The 18,837-nt window shown below is 36.8% G+C and overlaps 1 protein-coding gene across 2 annotated transcripts in view; it reads right to left on the reverse strand.

The window, feature by feature from the left end:
* Positions 1 to 4,073: 4,073 nt before the first annotated feature.
* The window catches only part of LOC6602227, a 29,395-nt gene continuing 14,631 nt past the window's right edge, over positions 4,074 to 18,837 (reverse strand). Inside the window, exons 2-9 of one of the 2 annotated variants that reach the window (XM_026988014.1) lie at positions 14,800 to 15,051; positions 13,745 to 14,719; positions 10,803 to 10,917; positions 9,710 to 9,870; positions 9,528 to 9,635; positions 9,269 to 9,460; positions 8,659 to 8,791; positions 4,074 to 5,692 (exon numbers count right to left, since the gene is read on the reverse strand). In XM_026988014.1, the coding sequence (XP_026843815.1) occupies positions 5,665 to 5,692; positions 8,659 to 8,791; positions 9,269 to 9,460; positions 9,528 to 9,635; positions 9,710 to 9,870; positions 10,803 to 10,917; positions 13,745 to 14,719; positions 14,800 to 15,051 (1,964 nt within the window). In that variant the 3' untranslated portion in view covers positions 4,074 to 5,664. Of the gene's footprint in view, positions 5,693 to 7,941; positions 8,792 to 9,268; positions 9,461 to 9,527; positions 9,636 to 9,709; positions 9,871 to 10,802; positions 10,918 to 13,744; positions 14,720 to 14,799; positions 15,052 to 18,837 lie in introns of those variants that run through there. The other variant, XM_026988015.1, reaches the window with a different exon arrangement.

The raw sequence follows: 18,837 nt of genomic DNA on the forward strand, positions 1-18,837 counted from the left end.
TTATTATGCTGCACTAACGATCGTGTGGATTGCATTTCTCTGCTGCCTCATCATCATCATCACCATCATCATAATCCTCTTCTATCCTGCATTTTTCGGGGACTTCTCGAGTTCTAACTGCCTGCGGCCCGGCTCCTCTTCTCCAACTTTGATTTAGCTTATACTCTGCTTGCATTTTGTTAATTTTTTAGTTAATGTGTGTGTGTGTGTGTGTGGGTGTGTTATGGTTTAACAATAGTTTAGTTTTAGTTTTTTAGTTTAGTTTTAGTTACTAATTTAGTGTAGCACATCCATGAGATGAGACGAGATTTTGCGTGTTTCGGTTTTCGGTTTTCGAATTTCGGGATTTCTTTCATTCGCCTTTCGATCTAAAAACTCTATTTATGTTTATACATATATATGTATGCATGTATATATATGTAATGTATGTATATATAGTATGTATGTATATAGTAGTATGTTTTGTATGTATATTAATTTAATTTCTTTAATTAGTATTTGTTAAACAAAAGTAACGCAAAAGGATTTCGTTTCGTTTAGTGCTAAAAACAAGTGTATGCCTATGCAATCTTCTCATCCATTATATTATATATGTAGTAATGTAATGTATTGTATCATGTTTATGTTGTAGAGAAGTTTCGGTAGAGTAGAGTACGGATAGCTCAGGATAGCTTGTTCATTTCTTACTTTCATGGAAATTCGTAAAGTTCGTTAGAAATCTGATGAAAGTTTTCCTTCAAGTTTGGTTTTTCCCCTTTCGGGGGTTTATTTCTCAATTTATTCAATAAACTCTTTACATTATCATAAATTACTTAACTAAATTGTTGGGTTTCTTCTTCACCATTTTCTGCTCTTTTTCTTTTTTTGGGGATTTTTTTTCTTTGCTTTTGCCATAGCCATACAAAATTGTTGTGTTTTATTTAATGTATAACTTTGAGTACATACATAATACATATATACTCGTACCGTATATGCCATCATTTGTTTGGTTTCTTTTAGTTTAATGAACACTTTGTTGGGTTCAATTTCAATATTAGTTTAAAAAGTTAGTTATAGTTAAGATTAGCGTTGGTTTTTTCACTTTTCACTTGGTTTGTTTGTTTTGTTTTGCTTTTTGGTTTCGGTTTTAGAAAAAGTTCTTCTGCTTTTCGAAATCAATAATATAGTTAAGAAGCGCTGTGCCCTGTTGACTTGTTTGTGATTGGTTTGTTTTCTTCGGTTTTAGTTTTAGTTTTGGTTTTAGTTTTGGTTTCCCGTAATTCTCATTATCTATGCATATGTATATATCGTAATTTATATATATAAATTGCTAAAAATCATACATATATATATCATATATCATCGATTAGCCTGTTCTGTTGAAGACATTTTACACAACAAAAGCAGTCAGAAGTAAATGGAATTTTCCTTGGGATCATTTTTGGGGACATTATTTAGTCGTTGAGAATGGCACTTAATTGATTTACTTCCTTCATTAGTTTTTTCCCCCAAAAAGATTCCATTTATTTCTATCTACCCGTGTGTGTGCGCGTGTGTGTGTGTGTGTTTTGGATTATAGAATACTTTTTACTGTCTTTCAGTTGTTTTTGGTGTCGTGTTGTATGATTCACAGTGTTTACCCGTAGTTTTAACTGGTTTCTAGACTATTTCGCTGATGTCATATCTATCCCCCCCTATAAGGCAAAGTCACACGTTTTGTTCGCAGCCGATTAGGGAAATTATATATAAAAGTTAAACACTTTCATTATTCTTTTTCATCATTTATGGTAGGTATACTTCTACTGAAACCCTAAGGCAATTTTTCTTGTTTCCTACTGTTTTTTTTTTGTTTCGTCTTTCTCATTTTTTACACTATTCTGCTGGGTCTTTGAGGAACATAAAGTAAGGTTGGAACCGGGTTGGTTTTTCGGGTGGAAGAGAACCTGCAGCCTGGCTGGCTGGGGATTCCCCATTAACATCTGTCTGAAACTTATTCTAGAATTGGAATTCCTACAAAATGTGTGACTTGCCAAGTGTGGATCGTGGAGAAAGGTTTTCTTGACTTTTCTCTGGCCAGCCATACAGTGCGCTCCGAAACTGTAGGTGAGTTGAAGCTTCGACATAACTACGTAGTTTTTAAATGCCTTAACAAGTGTCGGATAACTGAGATTTTTCATACACTATATATATCTTTATATCTTTATTTTGTTGTTGTTGTATACTATCAGTTGTAATAGCTTCGAAACGCACTGTAAGTATAGTCAGACCGCTACCGATACCGATACCGAGACAGTTTTAACGAAAGCTTCAAAGCTCATCCCCTCATCCCGCTCTAATCCAAGGCATCTATATCCCAAATGGAAATACTCAAAAACTGAATATTATTTTTTAAAATAAATACCAATAAATAAAATAAAATCCCAAAAAAAATATATAAAATTTGTTTCACTAGATATCATCGGATTTAGCATGTCTATTTTCGATTTAACTAATTTTGTTTGCCTTCGGAGAGAAAACAGATGCGTGTGTTCCCTTGCCTAAGTTTTTCGTTAAGTTTTAATTTTTTTTGTTTAGTTTCGGTTTCGGCGAATTTTTCCCCGTCCAACATTTGGCTTATGCGACTAATTAAAATTACTTGCAATTATTAATATTATTTATGCATATATTTCATATATATATAATATATAAGGTTGTCTTCCCGTTCTTGCATTTGTTGCTGCTATTATTTTAACTTAACTAGAACTTGATCTGAGGTTTAATTTCAATTTCATTTATAGCGTGAGAGTCGAAAAGTGTGTGCCAAGAAGTTCTGCATTTGTGGATTTTTGGGGACTACAAAATATCTCAAGAAAAAAAAAAGGAAAACTGAAGGAAGGATATCATTTTGAAAAGACAGAGAAATGAGGAGGTCTGTAGAGTATCTGATCCGAGGGAGGAGTTGTTTAGGATACACGATTGATGTGTTGTTTGTCAGGCTTAGTTCTTGTTATATCGTTTGTTGTTGTTGTCGTTTGTTTTACTGTACAAAAAAAGACATACAATATGGCGTATGTCGTTGTTTGTATATAATAAGTGTATATATAAGTAGTGTATAGTTTCCCTCTTTTTTGTTTTGTTTTGTTTTTGTTCTGTTAGTAGTATGTATATAGGCAATAGTTGACGAGTGTTTCGAAGTTCGATTCTGGTTGGGTTTATGCTCCTTTTTTTGGTAGTACGTGTATGTATGTTTGTTAAGGTGTTGTGGGTAACATTACGTCATACAATATAGCAGTAAATAGGTATCGTAGCTGTTGTTGTTCTTCTTGTGGGGTTTACTTTGTTTCAGTTCATGTGTGTGTGTGTGTGTGTGTGTGTCCAAATGAGGTGTATTAGAAAACCAATTGAAATGAAAAGACCAGTAGGATAGCAGGATCATAAGTGCTCCCCGTTTTAATGTACATACACATACACAAATATATGTAGATCAATATATTATGATAGTTTAGTAGTAAGTAGTAGTTGTTCTTTTGTCACTAATAGTTTGTTATACACAAATAAGCCACAAAAACTGTACAACAATTGTACATGAATAAAAAACTTATGCACGAGAATTTTCTATCGACGGTTTTCCAAAAAGTCTCCTCTTTCTAGGCTATTTATTGACCCCCACATCATTCACTTTTTTTCATTTATTTTCTCCTGCTGCTGCTACTTCTATTTCCGTATTTTTATCGTATTTGTATATAGTTTAAACTAGGTAATCGAACATGCCACACACACACGTGATTTATATATATATATATATATATATAGCAATTATATATACTATATATATGTATAACAAGAACTTTTTCCAGGGGTGTTTCTTTCGGTTTATTATGTTTATTTAGTTTACTATACAAATCTCGTACTCACATCTTTTGTGTGTCGTTTAACATAATTTTCATTCATTTTATTAATTTCCCATCATTTTTCTTATATTTTGTTGTTTTTTGGTTTTTTTTTTTACTGAGAACACAGTTTACTATGTAAGTATTTAAAGCTTTGGTGGCGGCGAAAAATGATCTCAACAAAAAAAAAAGAAACAACAAAAAAAAGAAACAACAAAAAAAAGAAACGTACACGAATTAAGGACATACAGAAAAGTAAACTAATTTTAGAGTTTATATTATGTTTATATTATGTGTATATGTATATGTATGTTAGTTATGATTACGAGCTTAAGAGATGTGATTTGAAGACCGCTTTAGGTAATAGTTGTTTTCCCACATTTTCTTCCTTGTTTTTGTTTTTTTTTTTTTACACACAATGAATGCTTCACATTATATTTAAAACAACCCAAATTAACAACAACAGAAATGAATTAACAGAGTTTTGATTTTGGTTTTTTGCTAGTTTTTTAGTGTTTACCAAAAATGAGGCTAAGCAAATAGTACTGAACTTTACAAGTTTTGGCAGTACGCATCAGATTTTTCATCATCTTTCTTCTTATATTTGTTTTTTTTTTGTTTTGTTTTGTTCTTCTAAAATTATGCAATATACAATGTTCTCGGTTCTTCATCCGTCGACTACTTCCGGTATTAATCCTTTAAAAATATACCCATAACGCGCTACTTAATTGTTTAAAAAGTTCATCCTCCATTTTGTTCATTATTTATATATGTATATTAACTAAGTTTAATAAACAAAGTTCTTTTTAACATCGTCTTCTCATTTAACAGTGTTCCTTTTTCTTCATCTTCCTTCTTCCTTTTCGCTGCTGCTGCTTCTGCTGCTGCGCTGCTGATCTTCCACTTGCCATTCTCCGCCATTTTGCGCCATCTTCTAGCTGTTATTGTTTCTGCATCGATCGCCACGTGGCCCAAGTAAAACCTAACCTCAAAATATAGCTACCTAAGAAATCATAGTCAGAGCAAATATCCTTGCTGGGATACTCAAAGAGAGAGAGATATAGAGACAGACAAATAGATAGAGAGAGAGAGAGAGCCGTTGGTAGGTTTTCGCGTACAGTACAGAGACAGAAGAATTCCCTTATTTTGCTTTCCTTATTCTGCCATTTTTCCATTCAACTTTTGAGATTATGTACAATATTATTTCCTTTGTTCTCTTGCAGGATTGGGGAGAGAGTGACTGGGGAACAGGAGTGGACAGAAGAGGAGAGTGGAGTGAGGAGAGTGGAGATTGTGGGACCTTTGTCTTCTTTTAGGTTAGTTTCTACAGTCCCGCTATTATGGTTTTCTTTTTTTTAGTGTTCGTTTAACTGCTATCACTTTCCGTTTTTAATATTAATTTCAGTTTTTCTTTTTAGGTTTGTTTAATATTAATTGTTTGGTTTTTCATAGTTTAATAAAATACAATTTCACTAAACAAAAGTTTCTGCAGTTTCTGGGGACAGTAGAGGACGAGGGGACGGGGGGACAGGGGACAGGGAACGGGTGATAGTAGAGAGTGAAAGATGTCTGGGGTTTTCGGGAATAGGCTCTTGTGACTGACTGTTATCCATATATGTATGTTTTGTAATGTAATGTATGTTCTTGAACCTTCATTTTGTTATATCATTTTTGCTAGTTTTATGTATTGTAATTTTATGTAATGCTCTGTTACTGGTTTATGCTCAATATTTAAATCATTTTTTAACTCTTTTTCTTTTTGTTTTTGTTTTTAATTTGTTTGGTATTATTCTGTATGCTGTTCTGTTTAGGATATTTAATCATAATTTCTCCTTTTCTTTTTCCTGCAATAGAAACAAATTGCAAAATCGATTGAATTAGTTTTACTTTGTGGTTGGTTTGTTGCTTGGGAATTGATTTAAAAAAAAAGATTAAAGATTAAAAATTAGAAAGGAGAGAGTGGGAATTAGAGCGGCAATCAATCAATCAATCAATAAAAGATTCTATGCTTCAAAAAATCAATAATAATCCAAAATAATACAAATTTGTTACTAGTTAGTACAAACATTATTCTACTATTTTTTTGTTTTTGTTTTCTAGCTTGTTGCCGGTTGCAGTTGCAGTTGCTTTGTAGTTGTTTTTGTTGTTATTGTTGCTATTGCTATGGTTAATATTTATCATAACTATTATTATAAATTATTGTTGTGATTGTTGTTGTTGGAGTTGTTGTTGTTGTTGTTGATGTAGGTTGTTGTAGGTTGTTCTTGATGTTAGTTACGACGCTGGGCACATTTTGGATCAGATTTTTGTTAGTCAAGGCGGGTTGAAGATGTAATTTGATCGCAATTTTTGGTTTTTGTTTTTTGTTTTTTGTTTTTTTTTTTTGTTTCTGGTTTTTGATTGATTATTGGGGAGCGAGGATCTTTAAGGTTAGTTGTGATGATGATTTGCAGAGTACAGTCAACCAATTGATCGATCGAATGAAGCTGCAGGCTGTCTCCTATGTTAGCTTTTCTTTTAATTCAATTTTCGTTAAACTACGAGTAGAGAATGAATTTGAATCAACTACCCAAAGGAAATTTTCGGTTTATATTTATACGGATATTAATGGGAAAAATAAGAAAAGAATGGAGAAGACGTTTGATTAGCTTTCCATGATTATCGACTACGACGAATCACGCACACAGTGTCACCAAAAGCAATTCAAAGGCGAAAGGATAACCAATGCAAAATGCAAATTACAAAAAAAAAAAAATGAGGGAACACATAATCCAATCGTTAGAGGTACTCTCCCCACAGCAAGCAGTGCAAAAACTTTATACACCGAAGGATACAAAAAAGAAACAATCATTGGGGGTACTCTTCACACAGCAAGCATCTATGCAAAAAAAAAGAGCTCCGAATCTAAGGGAAATGTCAAAATATAAACACATAAATAAAAAATTAAAAATGCAGATTGTTTGGTTTTTGTTTTGTTTTATTTTTTAAATCTTTTTTTGTTTTTTTTTAATTTACAATTGTATTTTTTTCTGGTTTGTTGCTGGTTTTATATTTCAGTTGAAATCAATCTCAAAACGCACAAAATCATAATGAATAAGATAATAATAGTCGGTAAACAATAGCACAAGTGTTCAGATATACTAGATATACTCGTACAATATAGAATCGGAGTCATTCAAAAATTTATACACAGCGAGAAATCAACAAAAATCAGAGGCGACAACTAAAGAAGAAAAAATATAAACATACGAGTAAAGTGCGCAAAAACTAGGGGGTGTGTGGCGGTACTGGCGATACTGGGGGTACTCGGGCTTAGGGAAAATACTCTTATTTTTTTTGTTTTGTTTTGTTTTTGTTTTTGTACAAATAATTCTAATTATAATTCCAAATCAATGCAAAAGGCGTGGAGCTAAGTGTGTGCTTGTGTGCATTTGTGTGTGTGTGTGTTTACTGCCAAGAAATTAATAAGCTTATATAGTCATTTATAATATACATAAGTAACGATTAAATCTGGTTTCGTATCTCTCCAAATTTTGAAATTTGTGGTTTTTTCTTTCTTTTTAATGTATACAATTAAACAATAAGTACTTAAAAACAAAAGTTGATAACATTTTTGTTTGTATTCTTTTACACGATATAATAATCATTATATTATGGACTGGACTTTGATATAAAAAAGAAGAAAAGTTTTTTATGTGTGTGTGTGTTGTGTGTGTGTGTTTTCGGGCAACAGAAACAGGCACAGCGAAAAAACATATATACTTTAAAAACTATTTTGAATTAATTTGTATTTGATTGGAAGTAAGCAAAAAGAAAACTATAAGGCGGCGGCGATATATATGATGAATTATACGAGTAATTATATTATTTTAGAGCTAGAAAACTACATAGTTTTTGTTTGTCCATCTCTTGGGGTGTCTATGTGTGTGTGTGTGTGTGTGTGTGTGTTTCTTTGAGTTTATTGTGTGTTCTGTGTGTTGTGGGTGTGTTTCCGTTTTCGTTTGGTGTTTGTGTTTGTCAGAGAGGTTATAGGGCGCATCAAAAAAATATATACTGCTGAGGCATATATCCCTTATCGCTTAGCACACATTGAAGAAATTAAATAGATCTATCAGTTTAGGCTGTAGGTTTTGTGTTCACATTCCTCTTCTCTTCCTCTTTCTGTTTTTTTTTCCATCGTATAATACAAAAAATTAGCAAAGATTATCCATATACATAATTCCATATCTAAACTTCTTCGTTTGTTAACTTTCATTATTCTTCATTCACTTTTATCGGTGTTCCCCCTATGGTTTTGTTTTGTTTCGTTTTGTTTTTATTATTTTTAGGGTAATTATTAAAAAATTGTTAACTAAGAAAATTTCACTAATTGTTGTAGCTGCTGCCGCCGTGTGTCCCGTGCCGTCCGTTTGTCTCTGTCTCCGTCTCCGTCTCAGTCTCAGTCTCCGTCCGTATGTTGCATGTAAGTACGTTGCTTCTGTGTCTCCGTAATTCTGTGTTGTGGGTGTTGTTTTGTGTCTGTTCTGCATTGACTGCAGCTTCAACGTCTTTAATTTGCAGTATATAGTATATCTAAAAAATTTCAACTTTTCTTTTTCCCTTTTCTGCTGCATTTTGTTGTGTTTGTGTTTAATAATATTTGGTGTTGGTTTTGTTTTGTTTTTGTTGTGGTGTTCGACAGTTGTTTCTTGTTGATGTTGTTTGCTATCGCTTTCGCTTTTGCTGGTTGTTTTGTTTTTCTTGTTTTTGTGGTGGTGGTGGTGTTGGTTGTGGCTGTTGTATTGGCGGATTGGATATTTGGCAAACTTACTGTTCTTGGGGATCAGTATCACTCTCCTCCAGTTCGCTCTTGTTGCGTCGCTTCTCGTAGATGAGAATGATCAAGCAGAGAATAAGCACCTCAGCGCAGATGCCCAGGAAAGGCCACAAGGCGGCAAATTTGCCTGAAAAATTAACACCAAGAAATTAATAAAACAATATCAATTTTGGTATTGTTGTTGCACTGCCGTTGTCAGAAGAGATCATTTGCCTAATGAATATTTAGCTTTTAAATTTTTTTAGTATATATTTAGTCCATTTTTTATTTAATACATTTTTTATTTGATATATTTTTTTTTTAATTTATATACTTTTAATATTGTATATTTTTTGTATTATATATTTTTTTAAATATATATTTTTTATATTATATATTTTTTATAGATTATATTTTTTATTTTATACATTTTTTATTTTACACATTTTTTATTTTATATATTTTATTTCATATATTACATATATGTATATTTTTTTAATTAGTCTCTGTTTTATAAATCTAGCTATATCTTTCGTCAATGACCAAATCTGACAACGGATCATACAAGATTGTTGATGCCAAATAAGTAGTCCCAGCCCTTTGGCAATACGATATATCGACTTACCCTTAACACGCACAGTTGTAAAGTCGCTGGCAACAGTGCTGTTTCCGAAATCATTGGCCGCATTGCGTCCAATGCACTTGTACTCGCCTCTATCGTCCAGAGTAACGTTGTCCAGTGTCAGAATAGCATTCTCAATATTGTTGTCCGCTTTCAGTACAAAGCGATCTGTATTGTTTTTTAGCGTTACATTGCCTGAAACCAAAATACACAATTAAACTCCCCGTACAGATCTATCGAGCACCAAATAATATGGGCTTACCAAAAGTCCATGACAATTGTGGTGCACTACCCACGACCGAGCAGGTAACTGACATTTTCTCGCCCTCCACAACGGCTGTATTTGAAGGCACTCGTACAACAACGCGAGCTGCGGATGGTGCAACGATTACTCGGTTAGTGTTTGTGTCTTATTTGCGGGCGATGCCGGATCGCTCTGCTTACCAATCACATTGATATCCCTGGACACCCCATTGATTTCACAACTGTAGAGGCCATCGTCGTACGCTTCCGCTCTGTCGATGATGAACTTCCTCTCGGCATTGATTAACTTAAAGCGACCCTTCAGCACATCCACGTTCATCACGTCGGTGTGGTTCTTTTTCCTACGCGGGGGAAATGAGATCAGGGATTAGTTTAGCAATAGATAAGACAGTTCCCTTGGGCTAAAATCTACTTTACACCACCAAAATGCATATAATTACCAATCTCCACCATTTCACTCTTGAGCGATATTCCCACTGGCACCATTTTTAGTGCTGAATCCCAAGAGACCTTTTATTTTTATTTTTTGGTAAAGCTTGCCTCATTAAATCTTTGTTAAATAGTTCTTGTTGAAAGCAAGAAAAAAACCTCATTTATTTAAATGAATTCTACAGCTATCGGATAGAACGCGAAAGAACCTTCTCGAGTGGGAACTTAACTGAGAAACTGAGGTGCTGCTTGTTTTGCCAATTATTCAAAGACTAATTCCGCAGCGAGACGGCAGCGAGGCGGCAGTGGCGCACGCAAAGTTTTTGGCCCTGGCCCCCAGACAAGGGGTTCTGGAATGAACAAAAGTGTCATTACCATTACACCAGAGCCAGAGCCACAGCCAGAGCCAGAGCCCCAAACCAGCAACCAGTCACCAGTCACAATCACAGACAGGAAGGCACTTTACAGTCACCACACCCCGAGGGCCTACACAGGCAGAACCTCAACCACCACTCAACCACACAGAGAACGGAATGGAACGGAGAACGCAGAACGGAACGTTGTTACCAGGTTATGTCAGTCAAGTCAAGTCAAGTCGGGGAGGCAGTCAGGCTAACAGGCTAACAGGCTGGCAGTCAGCCCAGGAGAGTCAGTTAGTCAGTCAGGCCAACATAATTAAGCAAAAGTGCTTAGCTGTGCCGTATTAAAATGATTGCTCTTATAACTACTAACTATGTGGGGCACAGACATTCTCCATCCACCACAGGGCACTATCATCCCATCCCTTGGTTGGCATTTTTTTTTTTTTTTTTTTGGGTGTGGGTGGGATATTTTGATGACTTACCATATAAGCGGGTCCGTTGAATCGGACTTCACATTGCAGCTGAGCACCAGCGGCCCTCTAATATCATAAAATTTCATTTCATGCTCGACATTGTCATAATTTGGCACCAACGTATCTATGGTAGAAGGTCAGAAAATAGAACAAACATAAAAGGCACAAATTAGTTGGATATTTATAAGGCGGCGGAGGCGTCGTCGTAAAGATAAATGCATACTAAGGTTGTTTTTGTTTTTTTCGATACAAGAATAACGTTTACATAAAGAATTATATTTAATAATATATTTATTTTGTATGTATAAAATAGATATAGGAATAAATTGAGAACGAGCTTAAAGTATGAGAGGTGGAGCCATGGCTGTTTTATTTTTTTTTTGGGAGGTTGAGATACTTCTGAGGTTGGTTCTGAGAGATGAGAGCTTGAGGTTTTTGGTTTTTTTTTTGTTTACTAAATATATGCTTATGGAAATCATAAGGAATTAGCAACTAAATTCACAATTCACTAAGACTAAAAAAAAAAAGAGAGAACGAGAGAGATGGCAAAATAAGTTTGGAAATAATATAAATATAAATTTGTAATTAAAACTAAAACTAAAACTAAGAAATCAAATGAAATAAAAGAGCATACAATTTTGGGTGTAAGTCGAATTTATTTGGTCCTCTGTTTAACATATGGTACGAGTATATGTATATATTTTTATTGATACTATTTTGAAACTTGGTCTGAAATCAAATTAATTTGATTTTACGCTGCAGATGAGATTCGAGAGATTACTTTATCGATTATTTACGCTTATGTTGATTGATTGATTGATAGGTTTTGGTGTTTTTTTTTTTTTTCATTTTTTTATGTATAATTTTAATTAATAGTTTTTTATTGGTAAAGTTAGCTGCAATGTAAAATAGTTGAGCAAAAGTTGATTGATTTATAAATGGATCGATATACGATATACATGTTAAGCTATACAATGAGTTCGAGTCATCGGTCATCGACTTTTCGAGCGATAAATCGATATACAAGAGCGCGTAAGAAAAAGAAGCAACAAAACGCGAATGACATTTAGTTGAAATTCTACCAAGAAAGTGGGCAAAAGAAAAGAAAGATAAGAAAAAGGAAGAAGACTTAAAATTGATGAGAGATTTCAAGACTAATAAGAGAATTCTTGACGGTTTTCAAGCACTGGAAATTAGAAAATTACACATTTTTTTCTGGAGTGAAAATGATCTAAAAAGCAGTTTCAAGTTTAAGACAGTGTATAATCTGAAAACCAGCAGAATAATCGGATAATTGTTTGGGAAATTCGCTGTTTTTAAAAGCAGTATGTTAGAAGGAAAAGCATCAGAGAGATAGATTGATTGATTAAAAAATAGACAATATAAGTACAACATTGAAAGCAGCTTATTGAAGTGAGTAGAGTTGGCTAATCTGAAAAAAGGTAACATCAATCAATCCTTCAAGTAAAGTTTCAAGCAAGTGTCATACAGCTCTAGACATCGCGTGTTTTTTGAATCTGTTGGTCGTTATCGGCGGAAAATCTTGGCCAACGGATGGATAACCTATAAGCTAGCCAAGGCCAATCACAAAACGTTGCCAATTGTAAAATGATGCGTCATTTCAAAGTGGGGCTGCCAATCAAATTGAAACCGAAATCGAAATCGACAACGACAACGACAGCGACGCTGGTGCACCTGCCAGCTGTGTGTGTGTGTTCAACCAAAGTAAACAACTAAAGCATAAGGACAAAGAGATATAGAAGGAAACGAAAGAAGGAAAACAAAAGTCAAATGAAATCTGGCCTCGGATGTCGACGATTTTTGTACCCTTAAACATAGCAGCTACGTACAGATGCAAAATATATTATATAAGTCATTTAATTTATATAATTTGTGTATAATATGTCTGCTTTAGGATCAAACACATGATTGTCTTCTAAAACCAAAAAAGTATGTATAACTTACTTTTTTATATATAATTTATTTAGAACAGACAGACGGAACGCAAAACATGGCTATCCCTACGTTTCCAACATCTAGTTAAACAAAATCACTTGCCTAATCCTCTTTCCGAATACAAAACACAAGGAGAGAGCGAGATAGATAGATATAGCTAGTCGGGCGACAGCAAATAAAGACGAAAAGAAGACGAAAAATTGGCAAAAACAAAAGGCAAAATATTGTTGAAAAAGGTTCAAGCAAACACACAGAAACTGAAGCTTAAACTTAAAGGTGTTACCATATGTATGTGTGGGTGTGGATGTTGTTTTGTGTGTGGGAGAGCCGGAGAGCAAACAGTATGTGAACCACAGAGAGATAGAGAGGGAGAGAGATGTGGCGGGAGAACGAGAGCGGGCGAGTACGAGTACGAGCTAGCAGCTAGGCGAGCGATTAACAGATTAATAAAAACCAACAACACCGAATAATTAGACTAGCGGTTGATGGAATGGAGGGAGGAACAGTGAGATAGAACGTATGAGAGCGAGAGAGCGAGCGAGAATGGTTGTGGTCGAGATGGGGTGGGGTTTGGTTTAGTATGTAGAGGATGCGTAAGCTGATGGCCCAAGGTTTTCTTTTTTTCATATATATATATATATATAAGGTGGGTGAGGCTTTGCTCGATAGCGTGCCCTCACCTCATATATAAATACGCCTTGCATGTTAGCTGATGTCAATGCAGATTTTATAAGTGACAATTATATAGAGAGAGCGAGAGAGAGTGGGAGGAGAGAGAGAGTGAGAGAGACTTGAGGGAGGGAGGGGGAATGACGACGTTTTTGCAGCGGATGACGTACTATTTTACGATTTGCGAGCGAGAGCATTTTAAAAGCCAAATAACAAACGTACAACACCAACAAATTTGTGGACAAATTACAAGTTCAACTTTTAATAAGTATTAGTATGTATGTGTGTGTGTCTGGTGTGTGTGTGTGTTTGTGTGTGTGGCTCACCCAATTTAGCAGACAAGACCGTCTTTGGCTGCTGCCTCATTTGACCACCACCCATCGATGCGATTGCTGTTGTTGTTGTTGGGGCTGCTGCTGCACCACCACCCCCCACCACTGGTGGCACAAAGTGCGGCGCATATGTCTGATATCTCTCGTTTTGAGCTGGAACTGGAACCGGAGCTGCTGGACTCTGTGCTGGATACGGCACCGGCGGCGGCAGCGGCAACTGGAAGGCATTCAACGTGTGCTGCGCCTGCTGCTGCAGCTGCTGCTGGTGGTGCGAGTGATGGTGCGCCGTCGACAGGAGCGTGGATGAGGGGGGGGCACCCAAGCCGGCACTCGAATCGGTGGCCGTGGCAGTGACAATAGCTGTGATTGGCGGACGCTGGCGGTGATGCGGCAGCGTCTGATTGTACAGTATGGTGGGTGGCTCTGGCGGCGCCACAGTGTGCTCCATCATGTTGAGGCGCGGTGGCGGGAAGTCGGGCGGCGTGGCCGAGTACACACGATGAATGCCACCGCCCAGGCCGTGGACACCCGTCGCCGTCGAGGATGGATGCCAGGGCAGTGTGGTCAGATCGTTGTACCGGCTGGTGGGTGGTGGCATTGGGACGTACGGCCCCACAGTCAGATCCCCCCTGCTGGCATTCCCATAGAACGGATGCGCCTTGTGCTGCTTGTGCTGGTGCTGATGCTGCTCCGGCTGCTGCTGATGATGCGGTGGCGTCACTCCCACTCCCACTCCCGTTTGCTGCTGCTCCAGCCACGTCCGTGTGAAAATGTCATCCGCCGAATTGGGCGTCAGTTCGTCAATGGTCTGGTATCCAGACTCTGTGGCTTCGCCGCCGCCCGGCGATGCTGCACCCCTCACGTGCAGCATGTGGTAGCTGCCGTGTCGATGGTTGCACTGGTATCGTCCCTCGTGCACCTTCAGGGCATGCCGCACGCTCAGATGCGCCTCGATCTTGTGCTTCTCACCTTCAAGTCGGTCGAAGAAAGTTCAGGTCAGATCGGTCCAGACTTCCCTTCCGCCCCCCCGCATGGGAGGAGATACTCACCCTCGATGGCGCTCTCCGCCAAAGTGTAGGCATGCTCATCCCGTCCATGCCGCAGATTGTGACGCGTTATGGGCTCCCCGTTCTTGAGCCAATGGATCTTCTCCGTGATCGGTATGATGCAGGTTATCGAGAAGGGCTCGCCCAGATTCACATTCGAATCGCCGTAGTAGATGGCTGGCGTCACCTCAAACAACTCTGTGGAGGAGGCGGAGGCTCCGCCCTCATCGCTGGTCTCCGCCAGGAGGTCATTGGCTACTCCCATGGGGGAAAACAATCAGCAGCAGCAGCATTTTGGAGGGGGGTTTACACAGAGATCAGTGACAAGATCGATTACAAGTAGTATTCGAATCGATTCGATTTGAACTTAGAAAACCATAAGCGAAAATCGAAACAAAAGTCGAAACCCAAAAGAAATCTAGAATATAATTTAATTTATAAACTAATCTAATCAGATAGTAGCTGTGTGCTAACGATTAATGGTGGGGTGGGCTTACATTTAGGTGGTTTTGCTTTTGGTTTGTTTCGGTTTTTTTTTTCTTTTATGGTTGGATTTAATTGCTGGTTGATCCTGTAGTTTCGAGCGATTATTTGATTTCAGCGCCAAGTTGCAAAATATATATATATTTGATCGAAATTCTTATGCTGGGGGGAGGGGCGGGGGGGCTACACTTACATACTAGATGTACGTATGAACATATTTTCATAGGAAAAAACACACACAATCCGAACGAAAAAACAAATAAATAAATACAACTTAAATAGAATTATAACCGAGAAGATTTGTTTAGGTAAATGCTGGAAATTAACATTAATTTATGTATCGATAAATGGGCATTGGCTGGGGCTACACTCTGAGTGATTTACCGTAACTTAATCGATAGTTTTTGGTGGTGGATAGATTGAGACAGAGAAAGATATAAAGGTTGTGTGCAGAGTAAGAGTGAAGTTGTAGAAAGAGAGATAAAGATCAAGAGAGAGACATTTGCTTTTCTTTGAGAATAAATCTGTATTTATAATCGTTGTGTGTTGAGAAACAGATTTATAGTGTGGGAAAGTTGTGTCCACAAATTCTGGGAATTCTACTGAAACATTTGGCTTATAAGTATAGAGATAGAAGATGAAAATGGGGTTTACTATTTGATACTTTGATAAACTTCCAATATTAATAAAAACTTAACAACACTACTGTTTCTTTAGGGCGCTGCGAACAAGTATAGCCAGGTTAAGCCCCAAGAAACCAAAAACAAATACATTGTTTGGGCATGACACAGGCATGACACATAGACAAGGATAATCCAAAAGATAATTGAACTAACACTATCCCCAAGTAACAGAATTTCTTCCTCATGAAATATCTTTGTTTTGTGTATATTTTATAGTCATTAAATAGTAAGTTAATTATTCTAAAAATTCATAAATTTCAAGAATTTATTTTTTTTGCTGAATTTTTGAATGGGTTCTTCCATAAAGTACTTTAAATCATAATTTTTTCAAGGTCTAACCGCTTCAGCTCTTGGATTTTCCAGTAAATATAAGTTCAGGTCACACGCTGTTACGGTAGTATTTTTTCAATTTCAGCTTTTGATCAAACGTTGTTCTACATTGATAACCGTAACGATGACGTCAATGGCTGTCTGGTAGCAACTGCATCATCGTTTGGCCAGGCCAAAAGAAACCCCCTCAACAATGACGTCAATGATGGGACCGGTTTGAACTGCATAATCCCGCCCGTTACCACCCCCAAAGACCTGGCCATGATGCAAACCTTGGGCCATTAACTTGTTGGATTTTGCTGGCAACACAAGCCCGACAGCAGAGTTGTTATCGTCGAGTGTGTCTGTGTGTGGGGATGATAACACAATCCCGAAATGGCCCATAAATATTTGTGTAATTGTTGTATGTAAGAGTATGTTTTGTTAGCGGATGTTTTACAAAACGCGCGAAAGAATAAACACACAATCTTATCAGCTGATTAAACGAGTCATCCAAACGGACAATTTCTTTATCCTTATCGCGCCGACATGTCAACGCACGTTTCTTCTTTCCCCGCCGTACACCGTTCGGGCACACACGTCACATAACGTCACACACACACATCCGTCAGTCCGTCAGTCAGTCAGTCAGTCAGTCAGCCTGTTACCCTGTACATACACTCGTACTGCACATAACTGTAGTTCAATTACGAGTGTGTTTACGTCTCTTTTCGCCATCTGCTGACATTTTCTCCTCCCTGCACGGCTGCCTGGCTACACGCCTTTTGTTCTGTCTGTGGAAAAATTAAGCGCAAAGAAATGTAGATTTTTCCGCACTCACAAACACACACACAGACACATCTGCAGAACACCAACAATTTATTGTGGAAAGGCTAGCCCTTGGGGTTCGAAGTAATTGATACCCTGTACAGATCCAATATTCCAGGAGGGCAACAACGTGAATTTAGATTCAAACCAGGAATCGTGTGGATAATAATTTCTAAACAATTTTAGGGCAGAAAATTCTCTTTCGACGCCACATTTTTCCTATTTGACATACCCTAGGATAGATTTTGTTCTTATGGATTGCCAATTTCATCTCGGGCTTATCGTTGCCATCCGAATCTTAGTCTGCAGAACAATACCCTCTCCTCGAGGGTACACCATGAATGTTACATGCACGAGTCGCGGTACCGCATTTACCCCGCCAAGTGTAAGCCCCCCTCTCCGCACCCATCGCATTTAGCCACCCAATGCTCGCCGAAAATGCTTTTGTCACTTTGGACAGCACTCACACACACACACAGAGAGGGAGAGAGTAAAAGAGAGAAGCAGAAGACAGTGTACAGGAGAAAAATGCCAGCACAGGGAAGCATATTGCACACGGCAGACGGGCGGGCAGCGGGGGACACAGCTAAGAAATATTACAAATTTATACAACACTGTCACGCACACACACACACACACAAAAGCACGTACAGGTAGGTGCCAGGGCTTCCGACAGGGCCCAAACTGTAACTGTCTCTTTAAGCTTTCACATTCCAAAAGATGAAATGTGCTATTACCTAAAAGATGCAATCATACGATGTACATATGTATGTACACTTGTATTTACACGTAGTACAGTGGGAGTTGTCTCTATCAAACACACCAAAGATTGAGGTTGTGGAGAAACCTTTTAATATAAAATTATTCCAATTAAAACATCGTTACGGTATTTAAATTATTCATACATTTCGTTTAAATCTAGATGTTTTTATGTGAACATTTTAACACTCGTTTACGTGTTGCTTTTTTTTAAGATTTTGTTTCTTTTTTTAATTAATATTTTTCATTTTTTTATTTTATTTTGTATTTTTTTGAATTTTAACTAACTTTGTTTAATTAATGTACTTTTTAAAATTAATATTTGGTTTTAAATTCATTTTTAAATAATTTTTTTTCATTAATATATTTTTGTAATTTATTTATTTCTTTAAAATTAATATATTTTTGTAATTTATTTATTTTTTAAAATGTATTTATTTTTTTACATTTATTTATGTTTTTAAATTAATTTTTTTTTTTAATATCTTTAATTTTTATATTTTATTAATTTTTCTCAGATTAATTAAAGGTTCGTCGAGAGTTAAATTATAAGAACCGAAGAAAATACTAAAAAAAAAAAATACCAAATACTACAGCATTTACATGGGCTATGGCCAGCCCTGGGGCATGCATAAACACACCTTAGAATTTCCTTTCCTCCTTTTTTCGCTTGTGCTCCACCTCTCTTTCTCTCTACCTCTCTACTTTTTACAGATTCTTTCGGCCAAGAGAGGCAAACCCTAAACGTTTAACCGCCATGCATGTTGTTGCTGTGCTTTTTCAGGCGTTGTTGTAGGACTGACAAGAAATTTATGGTTTATTGCTTGTTCATCTAACATAGTTTTTGTCGCATTCCTTGTGCCAAATAGAAAGACGAACAAAACGAATGAATGCGGGGCGCGCCAGAGAACACAAGAGACAGAGTCCACACACACACAGAGACTGTGGCGAGAGAGAAAGCACCGTCAAAAGCGCAAAA

This window comes from Drosophila persimilis, unplaced genomic scaffold, assembly GCF_003286085.1.
Source record: "Drosophila persimilis strain 14011-0111.01,24,50 unplaced genomic scaffold, DperRS2 tig00000124-arrow-pilon, whole genome shotgun sequence".
In the NCBI taxonomy this organism is placed as follows: Eukaryota; Metazoa; Arthropoda; class Insecta; order Diptera; family Drosophilidae; genus Drosophila; species Drosophila persimilis.